Source organism: Schistocerca nitens, chromosome 4 (genome assembly GCF_023898315.1).
Source record: "Schistocerca nitens isolate TAMUIC-IGC-003100 chromosome 4, iqSchNite1.1, whole genome shotgun sequence".
NCBI lineage: Eukaryota > Metazoa > Arthropoda > Insecta > Orthoptera > Acrididae > Schistocerca > Schistocerca nitens.
Genome location: NC_064617.1, coordinates 276,167,602 through 276,189,599, shown reverse-complemented (window position 1 = coordinate 276,189,599; position 21,998 = coordinate 276,167,602). Strand labels below are relative to the sequence as shown.

General features: G+C 40.0%; 1 protein-coding gene across 1 annotated transcript in view; it reads right to left on the bottom strand.

Moving 5' to 3' along the window:
* LOC126252462 (VPS35 endosomal protein-sorting factor-like) overlaps positions 1-15,858 on the bottom strand; it is a 106,528-nt gene extending 90,670 nt beyond the window's left edge. The window contains exon 1 of the mRNA XM_049953358.1: positions 15,692-15,858. Coding sequence (XP_049809315.1) covers positions 15,692-15,723 — 32 coding nt within the window. The 5' untranslated portion in view covers positions 15,724-15,858. The remainder of the gene's footprint in view (positions 1-15,691) is intronic.
* Positions 15,859-21,998: the final 6,140 nt, after the last annotated feature.

The window sequence follows — 21,998 nt, the reverse complement described above, 5'->3', positions numbered from 1 at the left end:
GAATGTCAATTGGAATATAATGTTGAAGAAAAGATGTATCAGTCTTTAGCACTAATCACCGCCACCAGCCGAATGCATCAGGAAGAACAGACTTAGACAACTCAGACTTATGCCGGAGCCATCAAATGACAACACAACATCCAACCAATGTGGCTACAACTGACTCCTCCACCAACTACAATGCCTCGCAGAAGAAGAGACATTTACAGGACAGAGGACAATACACCACTGTGTTCACTGTGGATGCCCCGATCATGTTCTATGCAACTGCAGAGAAAGAAAGCAAGTTTTTGACAATTAATACACCACCAGACATTGCCCATCACAACAGTTCTATTCATGCCAGCCAGCTGCAGTCAACAACAGTTGATATATGGGATGAAGCCCATCACCATACACTGAATGAAATCACTCCTCAACATCCCATAGCAGTTCCCAGTTGTCCAACAGAGGTACCTGCCACTCATCCAGCCACTAACTTCAGGAAACCAAGTGCAACAAATATCTACTGCAGTGAACCCCTCATAGACGCAAATTGTCCGTGGATGACAGTCATAAAAATGTCAAGAAATATCATGGACATCATCATCAACGGCTGACATGTTTGGGTGCAAGTCGACTTGGAGGCTTCCTTTTCCCTATCTTAGAATCATTGGCTAAAGAAGACTATATTCCCTGGTACAAAAGCAATTAAAATCAGAGCTCCAGATTGACGAAGGTATTCCAACAAGCACACATAACAAAGGTTGCTCTGGACAGTTGTTTGCCACTGAAGATATTATTCCACCATTATCAATGAGATGAGTTCCAGTCAGCAATCAATATGTTCAGTTAAAATATGAAGATTTTCTCGATTGCAAGAAGTTACTTAGGCTCACAAAACAAATCTACATGCCAGCAATGATTGAAAACATTGTAGGTGGAAACGGAGAACTTTGAATCATTAATTGTGTCAAGAAGCATCTACTCATCCCTAAAGTTATGCGCACTGAGTAAGCCCAGCAAGTCCATGGAGGGTAGCTTGGTGTTGTTAACGAAGAATTAAATACAATGCAGTGGAGGAAGCTAGTATGAACAGCTAATAGGGTCTGGCTGACCAAGGAATAACGTCGCGAGTGACAGCTGCTCTGCATCCGTTTTAAGATGCTTTTAAATCAGGAGTGGATAAAAACAGACCAAGCATCCAAGTTAAAACACCATATCAACAATGGGGATCATCCACCAATTAGCCAGCACACATACAGGGTGTCACTGGCTGAATGACGAATAATCCAGAAGTAAATGGAGAAGATGCTGCAAGATGACAATTACTGAATGTTCAGAGAGTCCTTGGTCTTCCACTGTGGTCCTTGGAAAGAAAAAAGATAGCATATTGCGTTTCCGCGTTGACTATCAATGACTGAACAAAATCACAAAGAAAAAGTCTATCCACTGCCTTGCACTGATGACACCTTAAACTGGTTGAAAGGAGCAAAGCATTTATCAACTACGGACATGCAGACGGGATACTGGCAAATTGAGGTTGGTGCGGCTGAGAAAAGACTGCCTTCATAGCTCCTGATGGTCTCTATGATTTCAAAGTTGAACTGAGCAATGCTCCAGCCACCATCAAACATATGATGGATAACTTGCTTTGACACCTTAAATGGACAATGTGTCTTTGGCATTTGCACAAAATTGTTATTTTTTTTTAAATACATCTGAAAAACAGCTAGCCACCTGACACTGGTACTCAAGTGTGTTCAGCCTGTAGGCCTCTGCCTGAATCTAAAAAAGTGCGTCTTGTCACCCAAGAAATAAAAATCTTGGGGCACCTAGTCAATGGCGATGGAGTTCATTTCAACCTAAAGAAAATACGAGCAGTCACCGATTTTCCGACTTTTCAACACAACTGTGATGTGCAATGTACTCCCAGAATGTGCTCGTACTACCGTTGACTCATAAAGGACTTCTTTATGAGGCACTTCCATTGCAGGAACTACTGCAAGGAGGCCCCAAATTTTCCTGAAACAAGGAGCATACAAGACCTTGCGTTGTCCTTAAGGAGGCCCTAACATATTCTCCAGATCTAGCACTGTACAACAAGTGTACCGAGAATGATCTTCACACTGATGCTAATGGTTTTGGAATAGAGTAGTAGTAGTACAAGATCAATAAGGTGCCAAAAAGGTGATAGCTTATGCTACCAGAGTACTACTCTCCAAGTCCAAGATAAATTATTCCACAACAGAGGAAAAGAGTACCTTGCAGATGTTTGAGCCATCAAGTTCCAGCTGTTTTGTTTGGCACACCATTATTGTCATGACAGACCTCCATTCTCCCTTCTGGCTGACTAGCCAGATGGATCTGCTGGGTTGACTGGCAAGATGGTCACACAGGTTTCAGCAGTGCAGTATCATAGAGGTATTCAAAAGTGTATAACAAACATAGAGATGCTGATGGCAGACAAACAACATGACAGAATGACAAGTCCAGAGTGTAAATTAAATCGAGAACTAGACGTAGCAATATGTGAAGCCTAGCAATGCTGCATATGAGGAACTATACATAAATGCTGTCAGAACACCATTGAGGTATGGATCCCAGCGTGGCTCGCTTTATAGCGCAGCTGCTGGTAGGCTGGAGTGTGGTGTGTGGCCTGTGTCTAGTGCCGAGGTGGTGACAGCAGCACTCGCAAATACTAGGAGCACTGCCTAGCGGCTGCACGTTTTCAAACTCGTTGGAGTATGAACTGTCAGAAGGCACAGCCCAGGCAACTGTAGTTGGCACCTACGAAGGTTTTGCTCCAAATAAATGTGTCCAGACTGCTGAACCTGGGCGTATTGCCCAGCATGTCAGACTTGGGGTTCTGAGAGCGTGCCAACAGGTGGTGGAGAGTACATGGCTGTCGCCCATGGAGGTGCTCTGGTGGGCTGCGATCATGAACAGGAGTGGTCCTGTAGGTGCTCAGGAACATTGTGAGTGCCACTGCTGAGTGGTGGATCTGCCGACTGCTTTCAACATTTGTTATTTAAACATATGCATCATCTGCTCCCCTTCGCCATTGGAGGATGGGTGGAAAGGTGGGCTAAACAAGTGTTTAATGCCATTAGCAATGCAGAACTGTTCAAAGGCCGCCACCATGAACTGGTGCACATTGATGTGAACAAGGGTATGAGAAAGCCCTTTGATAGTGAGGATTGGGGTAAATGCATTGAGGGTGGTGGTTGTACTGGTGGAAGCCATGTTAACCACATATGGGTAGTTGGAATAATCATCCATAACAATGAGTGACATAGAGATCACAAAAGGACCCTCAAAGTCCAGATGAATGCGGTCTTGGGGGCGATGGGAAGTGGGCATGGGGGCAAAAGATCAAAGTGGAGCAGCCTGACATTGGGCACATGTAGAACAGCTGCACATCATGGCATCAACATCTCTGTTCAGTCCTAGCCAGGGAGGCACATTGCCTGGCGAAAGCCTTCATCCATAACATACTCCACAATGGTGGAGTTCAAATATATGAGGGCATAAGGTTTTCAGGAGACAGGTGGATTCCAAAACAGTATTAAGTCAGTTGCACATCAGAAACTCTAATAGTGGTGACGTGCTGCTTTAGCTGCTGCAAATATGTATCCTAATCTTCTTTGGTGGCATTAAACCGTGGGAACAAGGATGGGTGGGACTCTATCTGGAAAGCAATCACAGCCTGAACAGGTTATCAACTCTGTACCTGCAAGTGTTGTGACAAAACCTGAATTTCCTGACGTAACAGGTTGGTTTGCTGCTGCAGAGCAACTCTTGCTGTTACTGTTCCATGCCATGGATTGCACGATTTCACATCCATAAGACACTGTTAACCTTTTCCCTCGTTGCTGATTTATAGTAACCAGAATATGACACAATTGGCAAGTGCTGGCTGATCGGCTGAGGGCATTGAATCGTGAGTTGCCGAATGTCACCAAGTACAACAATAACAGTGGACGAACAACAAGAAAATATGATGCAGTGACAAGTCCGAAGTATAAGCCATATCGAGAACCTAGACGTAGCAATATGTAACGCCAAGCAATGCTGCATACAAGGAACGATACATAAGTGTAGCCGGAACATGACTGAGGTTTGGACCTCAATGCAGCTGACCTTGTAGTGTGGCTGTATGTGCTGATAGGCCAAAGCATGGGGTGTGGCCCACACTTAGTGCTGAGGCGGCAACAGAAACTCTCGCAAATATTATTATTGCCACCTAGTGGGTGTTGTCTAGGTCCAAGTGTTCTGGAGGGCTTTCAAACTCGTCAGGCCTGTATACCAGAACACCAATTAGGAATTTTGTCTAAGTTATCTCGTAGCCTCCAACAGCTACTCAATGATGACACCTTTCTGTACACCACAGCGTAATCAGCGAACAGCCAGAGGCTGCTGTTCACCCTGTCCATCGGTTCATATATATATACACACACATATAATAGAGGGAAACTTCCACGTGGGAAAAATATATCTAAAAACACAGATGATGTGGCTTACCGAACGAAAGTGCTGGCAGGTCAATAGACACACAAACAAACACAAACATACACACGAAATTCAAGCTTTCGCAACAAACTGTTGCCTCATCAGGAAAGAGGGAAGGAGAGGGAAAGACGAAACAATGTGGGTTTTAAGGGAGAGGGTGAGGAGTCATTCCAATCCCGGGAGCGGAAAGACTTACCTTGGGGGGAAAAAAGGACAGGTATACACTCGCACACACACACATATCCATCCGCACATACACAGACACAAGCAGACATTTGTAAAGGCAAAGAGTTTGGGCAGAGATGTCAGTCGAGGCAGAAGTACAGAGGCAAAGATGTTGTTGAAAGACAGGTGAGGTATGAGTGGCGGCAAATTGAAATTAGTGGAGATTGAGGCCTGGCGGATAACGAGAAGAGAGGATATACTGAAGGGCAAGTTCCCATCTCCGGAGTTCTGACAGGTTGGTGTTAGTGGGAAGCATCCAGATAACCCGGACGGTGTAACACTGTGCCAAGATGTGCTGGCCGTGCACCAAGGCATGTTTGGCCACAGGGTGATCCTCATTACCAACAAACACAGACTGCCTGTGTCCATTCATGCGAATGGACAGCTTGTTGCTGGTCATTCTCACATAGAAAGCTTCACAGTGTAGGCAGGTCAGTTGGTAAATCACGTGGGTGCTTTCACACGTGGCTCTGCCTTTGATCGTGTACACCTTCCGGGTTACAGGACTGGAGTAGGTGGTGGTGGGAGGGTGCATTGGACAGGTTTTACACCAGGGGCGGTTACAAGGGTATGAGCCAGAGGGTAAGGAAGGTGGTTTGGGGATTTCATAGGGATGAACTAAGGGCTTACGAAAGTTAGGTGGACGGCAGAAAGACACTCTTGGTGGAGTGGGGAGGATTTCATGAAGGATGGATCTCATTTCAGGGCAGGATTTGAGGAAGTCGTATCCCTGCTGGAGAGCCACATTCAGAGTCTGATCCAGTCCCGGAAAGTATCCTGTCACAAGTGGGGCACTTTTGGGGTTCTTCTGTGGGAGGTTCTGGGTTTGAGGAGATGAGGAAGTGGCTCTGGTTATTTGCTTCTGTACCAGGTCGGGAGGGTAGTTGCGGGATGCGAAAGCTGTTTTCAGGTTGTTGGTGTAATGGTTCAGGGATTCCGGACTGGAGCAGATTCGTTTGCCACAAAGACCTAGGCTATAGGGAAGGGACCGTTTGATGTGGAATGGATGGCAGCTGTCATAATGGAGGTACTGTTGCTTGTTGGTGGGTTTGATGTGGACGGACGTGTGAAGCTGGCCATTGGACAGGTGGAGGTCAACGTCAAGGAAAGTGGCATGGGATTTGGAGTAGGACCAGGTGAATCTGATGGAACCAAAGGAGTTGAGGTTGGAGAGGAAATTCTGGAGTTCTTCTTCACTGTGAGTCCAGATCATGAAGATGTCATCAATAAATCTGTACCAAACTTTGGGTTGGCAGGCCTGGGTAACCAAGAAGGCTTCACACACACACACACACACACACACACACACACAGAGAGAGAGAGAGAGAGAGAGAGAGAGAGAGAGAGAGAGAGAGACAGACAGACAGACAGACAGAGAGAGAGAGAGAGAGAGAGAGAGAGAGAGAGAATAATAGTGGTCCCATCAAACTTCCCTCGAGTATTACACTTGATACCCTTTTCTCTAAAGGACACTCACCATCGAGGACAACGTACTGGATCCTATTACTTAAAAAGTCTTTGAGCCATTCTCATATCTGGAAATTATTATGTGTACTCGTACCTTCACTAACAGTCTGTAGCGTGGCACCCTGTCAAACCCTTTTCTGAAATCTAGGAGTATGGAATCTGCCTGTTGCCTTTCAGCTATGGTTTGCAGGTTATCATGTGACAAAAGGGCAAGCTGAGTGTTGCATGAGTGACTCTTTCGAAAACTGCTGGTTTATGGACAGGATCTTTTCTGTCTCAAGGAACTTTATTATTTTTGAAATGAGAATATGTTCAAGAATTCTTGAGCAAATCACTGTTAAGGAAATTGGTCTGTAATTCTGTGGGTCAGTTCTTGCATCCCTTCTTGTATACAGGGGTAATCTGTTCTTTTTTCCAGTCACTTGGGGCTTTGTGCTGGGCAAGAGTGCGAATAAAAGCAACCTAATTAAGGGGCCAATGCCGTAGAGTGCTCCTTGCACAACCAAACTGAGATTCCATCGAGATATGGTGGCTTTTTTTCAATTTTATCAGTTGCTTCTCTGCACCAGGTGTGACTACCACTATGTCCTCCATATGGGAGTCTGTGCAATGGTCAAATGGCAGTATGTTTGTGCAATCCTCCTGCATGAATGATATCTTAAATACAAAATTTTAAACTTCTGCTTTCCTTTTGCTGTCTTCTATTGCTACATCATAATGGTCAATGAGTGACTGGACAAAAGCCTTTGATATGCTTAGCAATTTAATGTAGGACCACAATTTTCACAAGTTTCGGTTAGATCCTCTGCTAAGGTATGATAGCGGTAGTTGTTGCATGCTTCGCACATTGATCTTTTTACACCCACACAGATCTCTGCTAACTTTTGCCTGTTGCTTTCGCGCATTCTCTTGTGAAAGAAATGTGCAACAGTCCATGTCACTGAAGTCTGTTGTTATACCACAGTGGGTCTTTCCCCTCCTTAATCTACTTACTCAGCATACACTTCTCCAGAGCGCGATTTACAATCCATTTAACTTGACCCATAATTCCTCTACTTCCAGTCATAATGGAACTAAATGATCTCTATTTATTGTTTAAGTTGGATGCTACCAACTGCTTATCTGCTCTTTCTAGCAGATTGATTTATTAACTTTGATAACCACCATTGCTGTGATGACATCATGATCACTATTCCCTGTCACTATAGTGACACCATCGATAAGGTTTGTAGCAACAAGGTCTAAAATATTTCCATTGCATGCAGGCTGTCGAACTAGCTGCTCAAGACAGATTTCAGAAGACGTGTCCAAAAGTACTTCACAAGATTGCCTGTCTGTACTCCCCACAATGTACCCATAGATGTCCCAGTCTACACTCAGTAGGTTAAAGTTGCCTCCAACTAATACTGCGTGATCTGGGTATTTCTGTGCTACAGAGCATAGATTTTCTCTGAAAGACTCTAAAACTATTATGGCAGAATTGGACAGTCAGCAGAAACATTCAACAATTAACTTGATTTTACCTATACATATTATACATGTCCAGGTAACTTCACAGCCACACTCAAAACTGACGTCATAGGAGACAGTATTTCATCAACTGCAATGAACACTCCCCATCTATGATGTCTAATCCGTCTTTCCAATGTACGTTATACATTCAGACCCACTGAATACACTCTACAGAAAATAAAAGAAAACCACTATGAAGGAATTATCTGGATGGGATGGAAGTTAGTAGATGTGACATACACATACAGACAAACAAATTATTACAATTTCAGAAACATTGCATTATTTATTAAAGAGAAAGAGCTTTGCAAATTTAGCAGGTCGAAAATGTGTCAGTCTAGAATCTCACTGACTAGAGTAGAATTGTCTACAGTGATGAGTCCTGCTTCAAATTGAGCCCCAATTACCAGCAAATATAAGTCTGGAGATGCCCAGGACAGGAGTGGGATTCCAACCCAATCGTCATCCACCAAACAGCCTGACAACCATGAGTGATAGTCTGTGGTGCTATTTTGTTTCATAGCAGGACCCCTTCAGTTATCATACATAGCACAGTGGTATGTCAGTGATATCCTACACTCAATTTTGTTGTCTTTCATGGAAAGCCATCTTGAACTTACACTTCAGCAAGATAATGCCCGCCTACACATGGTGACAGCTTCTACTGCTTGTCTTCGTACTGCCAAATCCCACCTGGGCCATCAAGGTTGTCAGATTTCTCCCCAATTGACAAAGATTGAATCATTATGGGCAGTGACCTCCAACCAGCTTGGGATATTGATAATCTAACATCCTCTATCAATCAATGGAAAGCCGAATTACTGCTTACATAAGGGCCAGATGTGGACCAAAGCATTATTGACTTGCTCAGTTTGCGAAGCTCTTTCTCTTGAATAAATCATCCAATTTTTCTGAAATTGTTGTATTCATCATCATTTGTTTGTACATTGCATATACTGATTCTGTCCCATTCAGATAATTCCTTTATGTTGTGTGTGTGTGTGTGTGTGTGTGTGTGTGTGTGTGTGTGTGTGTGTGTGTGTGAGCACTGCTGCTGAACAGAGGGATGATCCAGCTCTGCTGGAAACGACAGAAGCCTTGAAGGTGGACAAACTGACCGAAGGAGAATTCCAATTAATTAACAGAGCACTTTGTATAAGGAACTATGATCCAATGGGGCAGAAATGGTTACTTGCCATTCCAACTCAGCTATGGCCAGCTATCCTGAAGTTTTTCCAAGACACTCCGACATCTGTTCATAAAGACTAAAGAAACAGATACAGGTATCACTGGCTAAGTTTCTATGGATCTGTTAGACAGTATGTGAGCCACTGCAAAGTATTCCAACAACAAAGCACAGCTGGAATAATCTTTGGAGCATTTTGTACCAAACTCGCCTGCAACAGTGCCATTCCACAAAACTGGAATCAACCTCTTGTGGAGGTTCTTGAAGTTCACGAATAGGAATAGATGGACAATAGTCTATCCTAATTACCTCACTTGCCATGCTGTCACCAAGGCTGTGCTAACTGCTGAAGTTCCAGAAATTACAAGGTTACTTGAAGAAGATATCAGTTCAACACTTGGGCCATCCTGCTCCCTCAGTGCTCTGATTGTTGGAAAGTTTTCCACAAGAGACTAGTAACAAAAGCAGTTTCACATTGTCACATCACCCAAAGTATGACAACTGCTTACCATCCACGGATGAAGGTTCTCGCACAATGCTTTAATAAGACATTGGCAGATATGTTCTTGATGTACATTGATGTTGAGCAGAGGGATCAAGATACAACACTGCCTGTCATGACATTTGCATACAAAACAGCGAAGCGAGATACAGGCTTCACACCTTTCCTTCTGCACCAAGGCTGCGAGGCCAGAACAACAATCGATACACTGTTATTGTTTCAACCGAATAATACTCAGGGTGACTGTGTGAAAAACCTCATCACTAGGAATGAAGAAGCAATGGAGTTGGCCGATGAATGAATGCTGTAACTTGAAACTTTTAGCACTGGGCAGAAGCATGTAGAGGAACAATAGCTGACAATGCAGTGAATAGATATGGACCCAGCACAGCAGTTCATAATGGGAGGGATCCTCTATGGTATACAGTCACTGTAAAGAAACCTTTAAACAGAGAATATTACATAATAGGTGTAAAACAAAGCATAGGGCAATAGACAGAGAGATGCTGAATGAAATGCAATTGGCTGTCAAGAGAACAATGCGTGTAGCCTACAGTGACTACTGTTGAAGAATACAGTCAAATGATCTTTCACAAAACCCAAAGAAATTCTGGTTGTATTGACAGGCTGTTAGTGGCACCAAAGTTAGTTCCACTTCCTAGAGAATAAAACAGGATCTGAAACTGAGAGTAGCAAAGCAAAAGTAAAAGCTTAACTCTGTTTTCAAACATTCCTTTACAAGAAAAAAAAACAACAACAGGAGAATTGCCCAAATTTAATCTTTATACTACTAAAAATTGAGTGAAATGAGTTCTGGTGTCAGTGGTAATGAGAAATACATGAAATCTTTAAAACTGAACAAAGTTCCAGGGTCCGATGGAATCCCTATCAAATTCTGTACTGATTTTGCAGCTGAGTTTGCCCCTCTTCCAACTATAATCTAGCTTAGATTCCTCAAACAAAAACCCATGCCAACTTCATGGAAGAAAGCACATCACACTTGTCTACAGGAAGGGTAGTAGAAGTGATTCACACAACTACCATCCAATATCCTTGACATCAACTTGTTGTAGAATCTTAGAACATATTTTGAGCTCAAATTTAATGAGGTATCTTGAACAGAATGGCCTCCTCAATGGCAACCAGCATGGACTTCGAAAACATCATGTGATATCCCACTTGCACTTTTCTCACATAACATACTGAAAGCTTTAGACCAAGGCAATCAGGTAGATTCTGTATTTCTTGACTTCCAAAAAGTAACTGACGCAGTACCACACCTATGCTTATTGTCAGAAGTATGATAATATGGGCTATAAAGTGAAATTTGAGACTGGCTTGAGGACTTTTTGGTATGGAGGATGCAGCATGTTATCTTGGCCAGAGTGTCATCATCAGATGTAGAAGTAACTTTGGGTGTGTGCCAGGGAAGTGTGCTGGGGCCCTTGCTATTCATGTTGTATATTTACAACACCGCACAAAATATTAATACTAATATCAGGCTTTTGCAGATGATGCAGTTATGTATAATGAAGTAGTATCTGAAAGAATCTGGATTAATATTCAGTCAGATCTTGATAAGATTTCAAAGTAATGGACAGATTGGGAACTTGCTTTAAATGTTCAGAAATGTAAAATTTTGCACTTCACAAAACGAAAAAACATAGTAGCCTGTAACTATAACATCAATGAGTCACTGCTGGAATCAGCCAAGTCATATAAATACCTGGGTGTAACACTTTGTAGGGATCTGAAATGGAATGATCACATAGGTTCAGCCATGGGTAAAGTAAGTGGTAGACTTTGTTTTTTTGGTGGAGTATTGGGAATGTACAATAAATCTACAAAGGAGATTGTTTAGAAATTGTTCATGCGACCGGTTCTAGAATATTGCTCAAGTGTGTGGGACTGTACCAGATAGGACTAACAGGGGATATTAAATGTATACAGAGAAGGGCAGCATGAATGGTCACAGGCTTGTTTAATCAGTATCAGAGATACTGAAGGAACTAAACTGGAAGACTCTTTAAGATAGGTGTAAACTATCCTAAAAAAGTCTACTGACAAAGTTTCAAAAACTGGCTTTAAATGATTCCTCATGGAACACACTACAACCTCCTACATATTACTTATATAGGGATTGTAAGGATAAGATCAGAATAATCACTGCATGCACAGAGGAATTCAAACAATCAATCTTCCCGCACTTCATACGTGAATAGAACTGGAAGAAACCCTTATAACTTGTACAATGGGACGTAACCTCTGCCATGCACCTCACGGTGGTTTGAAGAGTTTAGATGTAGAACTTCAGGTGTTCCCCAGGGAAGTGTGTTGCGACCCTTGCTGTTCGTGTTGTGTATCAATGATCTTGTGGACAATATTTATAGTAACCTCAGGCTTTTTGCAGATTATGCAGTTATCTTTAGTGAAATCTAAGCCTGGCGTCAGCTGCCACAGATTCTGGTCAAGTGTGTGTGAGTTGCATTTGCATGAGTGCGTGTGTGTATGTTGTCTGTTTCCGACGAAGGCCTTATTGGCCGAAAGCTCACTTTCCGACAATCTTTTTGTTGTGCCTACCTGTGACTCAGCATCTCTGCTATATGGTGAGTAGCAGCTATCCTTTTCATAATACTGTTACATTCTATCCTGGATTCTCCATTGTTAAATATGGAATTGTTCTACCAAAAAGTGATGGAAGAATCCATTAAAAAAAGGGACTGCAGTTATGTAATGTGCTAACTTCTGTCTTATAATGCTGTAATACATTGACTACATACATTTATGTAGCTCCAACACATGGCTCTTAGGTCTGCCAACATATCTCAAATTCCAACAGCAGTAGCCAACAGTCACCACATGATGATCTCGAAAATCTGCTTCAAAGAAATATTGTGGGATTTACAAGTTTTGATCTAGCAGTAGGCCCAAAAGCCATATATTGAACACATCTACTATGAAAGCTTGAAGAGTCACAGCCATGTTCCTGTTCCCGCAGAATAAAGCAGTACTTTTGCTCTTCATTAGTGTTGTAAATGAAATATAACTTGCTCTGCTTCAACAGCTGCCAACAACAGTAAAAACTGGAATCCTTCTGCTGTTAACGCAGTTCCAAGAGTACATATTAAAAAATCTGTGTCACAGTACAACACATTAGTTAGTGTGGCAGAAGTGTAACCCATATTTTATTTCCCACAAAAATGAAGTGGAATGATTGCATTCATGTCAAAAACAAGGTCACATCCTCCACTATATGGACATTCTCAATATATTTGTCAGATGCAGTTGGAATACTGTAGCACCACAATCGAAGGATAAAAAATTAAATGAGAAAATGGGTGCTCAACTGAAACAGGAAGAGGGAACACAAGGTCTGCAATGTCAGCTTGAGTATGAGCTCTAAGACGACCACAGGAACTGCAGGCTGTTTAATGCATTAAGATATTCTGCTGATGGAAGCAGTCTCAAATATTCTTCCATCTCTGTGTGTGACTTGTACAGTTTTTTCTACATTTGTATCCTTTCTGCAACCAAATACTCTCTGGTAACTCTCCCAAAAAACTGAAAACAGTAAATGTTGACAATATTCTATAAGCACTGGAGATATATCTTAAAAAATTAATGAACAGGTAGACCTTGAGAAAAATTGTACTCCAAGCTACTTGCCACTCTTCTGCTGTGCCATCTATGATGTTAACTAATCTGTAGCTAAGATAAAACTTTGCTCTTGGCAACACAGCATGTCGACAGGCTTGAAAGTGAAAAACAGTGTATCTATGTGGAGCGTTACGTTAGTCTACTATTTTTTCCTAGTCCCTTTTTATTCTCCTTCATAGATTTGCAGGCATTTTCCTCAGTGTATTCACAGTGATATGCTAACAATTACAGTTATAAAGTATTTTAAATCTTTTCCTTCCATTCCATCCATAATATACCACCAGCCAACATTACTCTGATCAATGATAGTAAATTTAGCTACAGAGATGTCAAAATCATTAAATCTGTTTTGGTTTCTTATAGAAGGTCAACTAGGATTTGAATCCAGCAACTCTTGAAGGAAAAATCAACATTTCTAGCTAAAGATATTTCAGGTATTTTACCTCAAGTAAACACTAGGAGATGGAGTAAGCAATGATTATTTTTAAGCAATGATTATTTTTGAGTTATGTATTTTTGACTACCCTGATTTCATATTTCAAATAGCCTACTTTTATGAGGATATTCCCTTCACACTCTCAACATTTTAAAACAACAAACAAGGTTGTTTATAATCTGCAAGACTGTTCATATGGAACTCAGTTGTCTCTTTTCATCAGACTCTGAGGGCACAAAGTTATTAATTTATACATCTATTGTTTGTTATTCTATATCAAAAACAACATTTCTGAATATGTTGAATAAACCAAACATATGAAGGACAGGTTCTCAAGAACAGGAAATACTCACAACGTGGATCCATTCGAAATGTACACAATTACCATTCTTTGCTCATGAGATAGGCCTACCAAACATTTCTCATTCAAAATGTTTCTGCAGTGTAACTGAATACGTTAGCTTACAGGAATACTAGATCCCAATTTCTTGTTAAGTAGGCCAAAGTTTTAATGTATTACCAGGTGTACCATGTACGATGTGCCTGTCATTGCACAAAAATGTTTCTCTTGTTGGTTTCCCGTTTTCTCTGTTTCAGATGCAGTGCAATACATCTCTGCAAGAATAGTTGTGATGCATTTAGTGTTGGTAGGTGTTCATGTGTTTATATTTTTCAGAAATGTTACATAATGTGATCATGTGTGTACATTTTTCAGAATAATAATATAAAAAAGTTTCATGTTCTTATTATATCATAATTATATTTCTTGTGCATGATGTAAGATCCTTGCAGATTAGATACATGTTGTTTTCTTTTCAAATCATATAACACATAAAGTGGCTAAGCCAGTGGTAATGCACCAGACTCACATTCAGGAAGAGCAGGATTCATACCTCATTCACCAATCTTGACTTGGGTTTTCTATGGTTTCCCGAAGTTGCTAAGGTAAATGCTGAGATGGTGCCATTGATAAGCGCATGGCAGACATTCTGCCCTCTTCTTCTTCTTCTATTTCCTGGCCTTATAGGCTATGGTGTTTCAATGGGATTGGGATGTCTATCTGGATTTGGCTGTTAGCAGTAGTGTGTGGCTGGATGCTCTTCCTGTCACCATCCATCATCCCATTGATGTACACATAGTTTTTGGTGGCACTAAGAGCATCTAATTTGCCATTCTCAAAACAGTTTTGAATGTCAGACATTATTAGAAGAAAAGTTGCCTAAAAATGTAAAAGTGTAAAGGTAATGGGCATGATGTTTGGATTTAAAAGCAATGGATAGGCTTTGAAATTATATCAAAGTATTCAGCTGCTGATCATTGTCATTGTATATCACTGTACTATACTGCCTTGCATTAGAAGGAATTGTATTTATAAGATACTGAATCAATAACTGTGATACAAATGATTTATTAATTGTTCGAATATAAATTAACTAGAAAGGCTAGTAAAATCTGGTATAATGCCCAGTTGATGATGAGATCGTTAAGACAGAGCATATGTACAGACTGGCCAAGGGCTTTCGGCGAAAGCTTCAAATGAACCAAGGAAATCATGAAAAATCCATACAATGTTGATCAAACGGGAATTTGATCATCACAGCTCCGGAACGTTATATAGTCCGGTGTTCTTACCACGGCGCCTCATCGCTATATTACTACTAGAATAGTCAACTGTTGTTAATGGCTGACGACCGATAACTAATCAAAACATAGGTTACTAAGCATATCAACATTTTTCTTATTGTCTAACTTAAAATTTTCATTGCTTGTATTTGTGTAAGATTGTTGAGATATTCTGACAACCGCACAGCGCAATATTAGCAACAGAAAGATAGTAAAAACAAAGTTTTGATGCATTTTTATTTCCCACCGATTACATCTTGCTCATGAACACTTATATAACTATTGTAAATGATTTCGACATTAACTATCGATAAATAGTTGTAAGGTCAGTTGATATTTACTTTATGTTTGTCAGCTTTTTTTATGTCATTGGATGCGAGAGCGGGGACAAAATTTGCTATATATTTACTGGTACTTGTAGTACGAATGACACATGTCACCGCCGCTTTGAAAAACAGAACACACAACTTTTTGACAACAGTAGCACTAACTGCACTTTTTTATTTATATTATAAAGCGGTAGTGTTGTTGTGCCAATGTGGAAAATGAATCAGTCTTATAGGATGGAAAACTGTTATACACATAACCTCACCATTCACATGAAGACTGGCGAACAGCACTCATTTTGTTGGCGTGTAAGAATGTTGTGTAAGCTATAACACAGCAATAATAAACACAAAATTCAACACCGAAACATTCTATAACAACATTGTTTTGCAAACGTAAACATTTGTTTACTTGCTTTGACAGTTGCTATTACAACATCTTTGATAGCGCAACAGAGACCGCAGTCACTCAGAGTTTCATCTATGAATTTCCGCGTCGCATGTTAAGACCCCTGTCTCTGCATGCAGCAAACATTTCACGTTTGTAAGCAATGTCAGATTCCGAGATTTCTTCACTTCAGCCGAGTACTAACGTGTGATATTCCTTTTTTGCCCTTGTTGTTCCTTTCAAGGAGACTGTGGATAAACAAATCTATTAATCATCGTCTGATCACAGCTCCTTGAAAAATGTAAGTCACTGATAAGATGATTCACTATAGCTTGAATTAAAGCAATAAGCGTGAAATTACGTTGAAATCAGTGTTCTGTTACTTTACAATTGCAGTTTGTGACGTCACTGTTGCTGCACCTCAATCGATACGACAGCAAATACAACCTCTGGGAGATGGTGACAAAGTGCGGCAGCCATCTCTGGGCTCAACAATGAGTTTTTACTGCTGGAAGTCTTCGAATGCGGCAGCACGGTAGTCGTTATGTGGTGTCTTCAGATACGGACGGTTCCGAACTCCTTGTCGCAGAAAGCCAACTAATGTACTGAAGAGCGTTGGAAGAATATTGAATAGTTATTTGCATGTAGGAAATATAGTCCAAGATTTAAGTTTTATTCGAAGCTTGCGGCGTTGTTTTGTTGCAGTGACTCAATAATATATTTTGACAAAGGATATAATGCCCAGTGAACGACTAGTGATGTCTCAATCCATTGTGCTTAATAAATTTCACCGATCAGATCATTAAATAATATTGATGATGAAACAAAACAATGTCAACAAGGAGGTGGGTAATAATTAAAAAAGTGAGGCAAATAGTTGAAAGGCTCCTGCTGCACTGCCTCACTCCACTCATAAAATACCTTTCTCCTCTTTTCATTTTTCCCTTTTTTCATCTGCTGAATTTCAGTAATTCACTTACTTCCACAATGTATGAGCAACACAGTTATATCTACACCTTATTACTTATTACTGTTCTAAGGGGTCTTCAAAGGTCTTTTGTGTAATATTAAAGTCCTTGTTGTGAGCTTGACTAATGGAATGCAAATGCTTTGTGGATCAAGATAACTGAGATAGTGTTAAGGGGAGGTTCTCGTCCAGAGGCATGTGAAATGGGTGAAATTAATATTTTTTTAAATAGAATGCTTATTTTTGTGAAAATATGGGTTTCTCCACTTTATTATACAACCATTCATATATGATTTTTTTCTAACAAATTAAAAATGGCATTTGCACCCCTCGTCAAAGTATGAGCCTTGTGCCCTATCCTGGTTTGAGTGAAGCATTGTATGGACTTGTGGCTGTTTCTGAAATCCATAAAAATAGAAAATTCTTTAATTAGAATGAACCTGGGGAGTCATCATGATGAGGTTTTAAAAAATACCTCGAAAAAATGGCAGCTATTTGTAGAACATGTCAATTTCTTGGCATGTTTTACTAAGTTCAAAGACTTAAAAATAAATTTTAAATTCGAAAAAAAGGGTATCTCTAAGAGTCCCTAAATTTAGTTACCTTTCATTTAAAAAAACATAGTATGTGTCGAGCCTCTAGAGCACTTCCCGAGCGGAAAAAGTTGTTTCAAGAAAACTGCTTTGGAAATTTGGAGTAACAAAAATAAATTGTTTCAATGCTTATGATTAATTTGCCATCCCAGTATCATAGACACATCCTTCCTCTTCCTCAAAAATGTACTGGTTCTGAATTTCGTGTTGTATTTTTTCAGTACATGCTCTTTTATCAGCCTGGGATATTCCTTGCTCTGTGCCAGGCAAGCACTTCCTGTCAGATAGCTCCACTAGATGATTGTGGGTGTGCACCACATATTACTCTTGGAGCACGATTTTGAGCAATGAAGACTTTCTTTCATAAAGATGAGTTACCCAAAACATAATCCCATACGATATTATTGATTGAAAATACTCAAAATATGTCAATATACTAGTTTGCCACTCCCCTAGATATGCAATGATACTAAGTGCAAATGTAGCTGAATTAAGTTGTTTCAGGAGCTCCAAAATGTGCTTTTTCCAGTACAAATTCTAAATATACCTAAGAAATAATTTGAAGTTTCTATTCTAGTTATTATATCCTTAACATGTGTTACACTTATCATTAGTGTAGTATCCCTAGATGTGCGGAACTGAATATGTTGTGTCTTTTTAAAATTCAGGATGAGATGATATGCAGAAAATCGATGATACTTTTAACAACATTGTCTACTGCTTTTTCTGAGTTTGTATGTATGTTTGGATTGATTATAAGACTAGCGTCATATTCAAAAATTACCAGTTGTGCTTCTCCTATGTTAGATGAAAAACCGTTCACGTATATGAGGAACAATAGGGAACCTAAGATTGAGCCTTGAGGAACCCTATAAGTGATTTCTCCCCAGTAGAATAATGCCCTAGACTCCACAGGCTGAATTACTAAAGACAACTTTCTGCATTATTTCGGTTAGATATGACATTATCCAAGGGATGGCTATACCATCAGTTCTACAAAACTTCAATTTATTTGAATGAATATTGTGATCAAGGCAGACAAATGCATTAGAAATATTGCAGAAAATACAAACCAGCACTATTTTATTATTTAGTGCTTGTAAAAGTTCGTGAGTGAACATGTAAGTGGCATTCTCAGTAGAACAACTCTTCTGAAATCCAAACTGTGATTTTCTGAGGATATTATTGTTGCGAGATACTATTCTCAGTTGCAACATGGCTAAACCACATCCTGCAAGTTCCTTTGTTGTTTAATAAATTATAAAAAATCTCGTTTGGTATGTTACCACTCATTTTTTCTGCTCTGCTTGCCTTTGAAGAACGTATTTTAGATCAAACTTACTTCAGTTAATATGTCTTCATGTTTTGTCTTATGTCAAATGATAACTTAGATAAAAATGTCTTTTCCTAGTTTCGTCCCTGCTATTGTATGAGTCATCCACTACTGTACCATAGAGTAATTTACATTTATTTATTAACTGTAATAAATTCTTATGAACAAATTCATCTAGCACATGTGTTAGTGTGTGTGTGTGTGTGTGTGTGTGTGTGTGTGTGTGTGTGTGTGTGTGTGTGTGTGTGTGTGAGTGAGTGAGTGAGTGTGAGAGAGAGAGAGAGAGAGAGCCATATTCGAGAAATATGTTTTGATCTATTATTAAAAACATTCTTACTGTTTCATCTGTGAGTCCATCGGTATCAGTTATTTCATTTTATATTTTCCTGTACCCTTCGAGTGATATAATGTTTCAGGTTATCTCAGAGTGAAATTTTCCTTTTTCTGTATAGCAGGTATGTCTAAATATTATTATATTGTGTCTTCCTGTGCCTATGAAAAAGCAACCTTACATCATTTGTAATATGAAGTTCAGCTTCTAATTAAGGCTTCCTAGGCTTGATTCTCGACAATTAATGCCACCTACGAGGGGCATTTGAAAAGTCCATGCAAAAATAAAAACTACTTACGTGTTTGGGTAAACCATTTTTACTTTTCGACATAGTCTCCTTTTAGACTTCTTATACACTTCGTCCAATGCTGTTGTAATGTGTTAATCCCTTCCAAATAATAGGAATTGTCTAATTCTGCAAAATAGCTGTTAGTTGATACAATCACCTCCCTGTTTGAATAAAATATTTGTCCCGACAGCCATTTCTTCAAATTAGGGAACAAATAGTAGTCTGAAGGAGCCAAGTCTGGAGAATAGGGGGGATGTGAAACGACTTGGAATCCTGTTTCCATTAATATTGCTACCACAACTGCTGAGATATGTGCTGGTACATTGTCGTGATGGAAAATGACTTTTTTGCGGTCCAATCGCGGCGTTTTTCTTGCAGTTCGGTATTCAAACTGTCCGGTAACGATGAATAATATTCAACTCTAATAGTTTTACCCTTTTCCAGATTACCCTTTGTGAATCCCAAAAGTCCCAAAAGTCGCCATAACCTTTCTGGCCGAAGGAATGGTCTTCGCCTTTTTTCGTGCAGATTCTCCCTTGGTAACCCATTGTTTAGATTGTTGTTTGTTCTCAAGAGTATAATAATGTATCCATGTTTCATCCACAGTGACGAAACTATGCTTAAAGTCCTGTGGATTCTTCCTAAACAGCTGCAAACCATCTTTGCAACACTTCACACGATTCCGTTTTTGGTCAAGCGTAAGCAATCGTGGAACCCATCTTGCGGATAGTTTTCTCATGTCCAAATGTTTATGCAAATATTATGTACCAGTTCATTCAAAATGGCCACAGCACTAGCAATCTCACGCAGCTTAACTCTTCAGTCATCCATCACCATATCATGGATTTTATCAGTGAGTTCTGGAGTCGTAACTTCCACAGGGCGTCCAGAACGTTAAGCATCACTTGTTCCCATATGGCTACTGCGAAAATTTTGAAACCACTTATAAACTGTTCTAATCGAAGGTGCAGAGTCATGGTAATGTTTATCAAGCTTCTCTGTAGTCTCCTGAGGCCTTTTGCCTTTCATAAAGTAATGTTTATTCACCACACAAAATTCTTTTTCGTCCATTTTTTGACAATCACTCGACTTCCATGATTCACACGAATGCCAAACACAAAGAAATAGACCAATATGGCTGAAACTTCGTGTGCGTTCTTTCCAAAGATGCTACTAACTATACATGACCTCGATACGTGCCAGTGCTGCCATCTCTGAGACTTTGCATAGACTTTTCAAAAGCCCCTCGTACATGGGGTAGTATTAGTTTATTCATTCGAAGACAGTGTACATTATATGTATTTCGACAGAAAATACACAGAGTAAAAAAAAATTACGAGGGTGTATAGTACACTAGACAATACAAAGGAATATAGCACCCTATGCAGGATCTCATTGTAACCTGCATATACAACTCTGATTAATTACAAAAGTGTATGAAAAAGTTATTTTACATGGAGTATATACTGCAGAGACAGTATCCTATACCATTTTATTGAAACAAATTTCCTTGTGGTAAGATGTGGTAATTAAGGTAATTGGGAACATAGACAAGATGTAGACTAGAATTACTATCATTTAAACTGGACATGTTACTCGGTCTTCAGTGTCTTCTACAATCGCTCTACAGTGTAAGCTGAATGTAATCTCAGCAAGGCGGCATAATGTGCATAGACAAAAGCTATATTAGTGGTGATTAAGTTGAGCAGAGAGGGAGGGGGAATGTTTCTTCTGGAAATCAGCGACAGGTCTACATCTACATACATACTTTGCAGACTGCTGTGCACTGAATGCTAGAGGGTATTTAGCATGATATCACATGTTATGGTTTTTTCCATGCCAATCGCTTACAGAGAGGAAGAAGAATAACTGCTTAAATGTTTCTGTGTATGTGTTAGCAGTCCTTGTGGGAGAAATATTTAAAGGCTAAAGTATACTTCCAGAGCCCTCAGTAATGGTTACTGGAACTCTGAAAGTATGATTTCACTGTATGATTGGTGCCTTGTCTTCAAGCGTCCTCTATTTCCGGATTTTCATCATTTTTCTGACACACTCTCATGAGTCAGAAAAATCTGTGACCAGTCATGCTGCCCTTCTCTGAATACATCCAGCATCTCCTGTTGGTCATAGTCGGATTGATCCCACAGAATTGAGCAATATTCTAAAATGGGAGGCAAAAAAATTGTAAGCAGTCCCCTTTGTCTCCTTGTATCCCGTCAATGAACCAAAGTCTGCTACTTGCTCTACCTGTGACTGAGCCTTTGTAAACAGTCCATTTCATAAAAAATTGTTACACCCAGGTATTCATAAGAGTGATGACTGATTCCAGTTGTGACTCGCTGGTACCTTAGTTAGAGGATATTACTTCTATGCATTTTGTGAACTGTAATATTTTATATTTCTGTATATTTAAAGCAAGTTGCCTATCTGTGTACCACTTTGAAATGTTATCACGATCTGACTGGAATTTTGGGCAGCTGTTTGTGTACATACATGGTGATCCACTACAATGTACCTATTTTTATTTAACTATTATTCACTCATTAACAATGTGATATGGTTGTTTTCAGTTCTGTTATGTACTATGGTCCTTGCCAATACATATTTTCACGCAGGCAGCAGCATTAGTAACACACCATTGTGGTCGGAATGCAACGTTCCTGATAGACCAT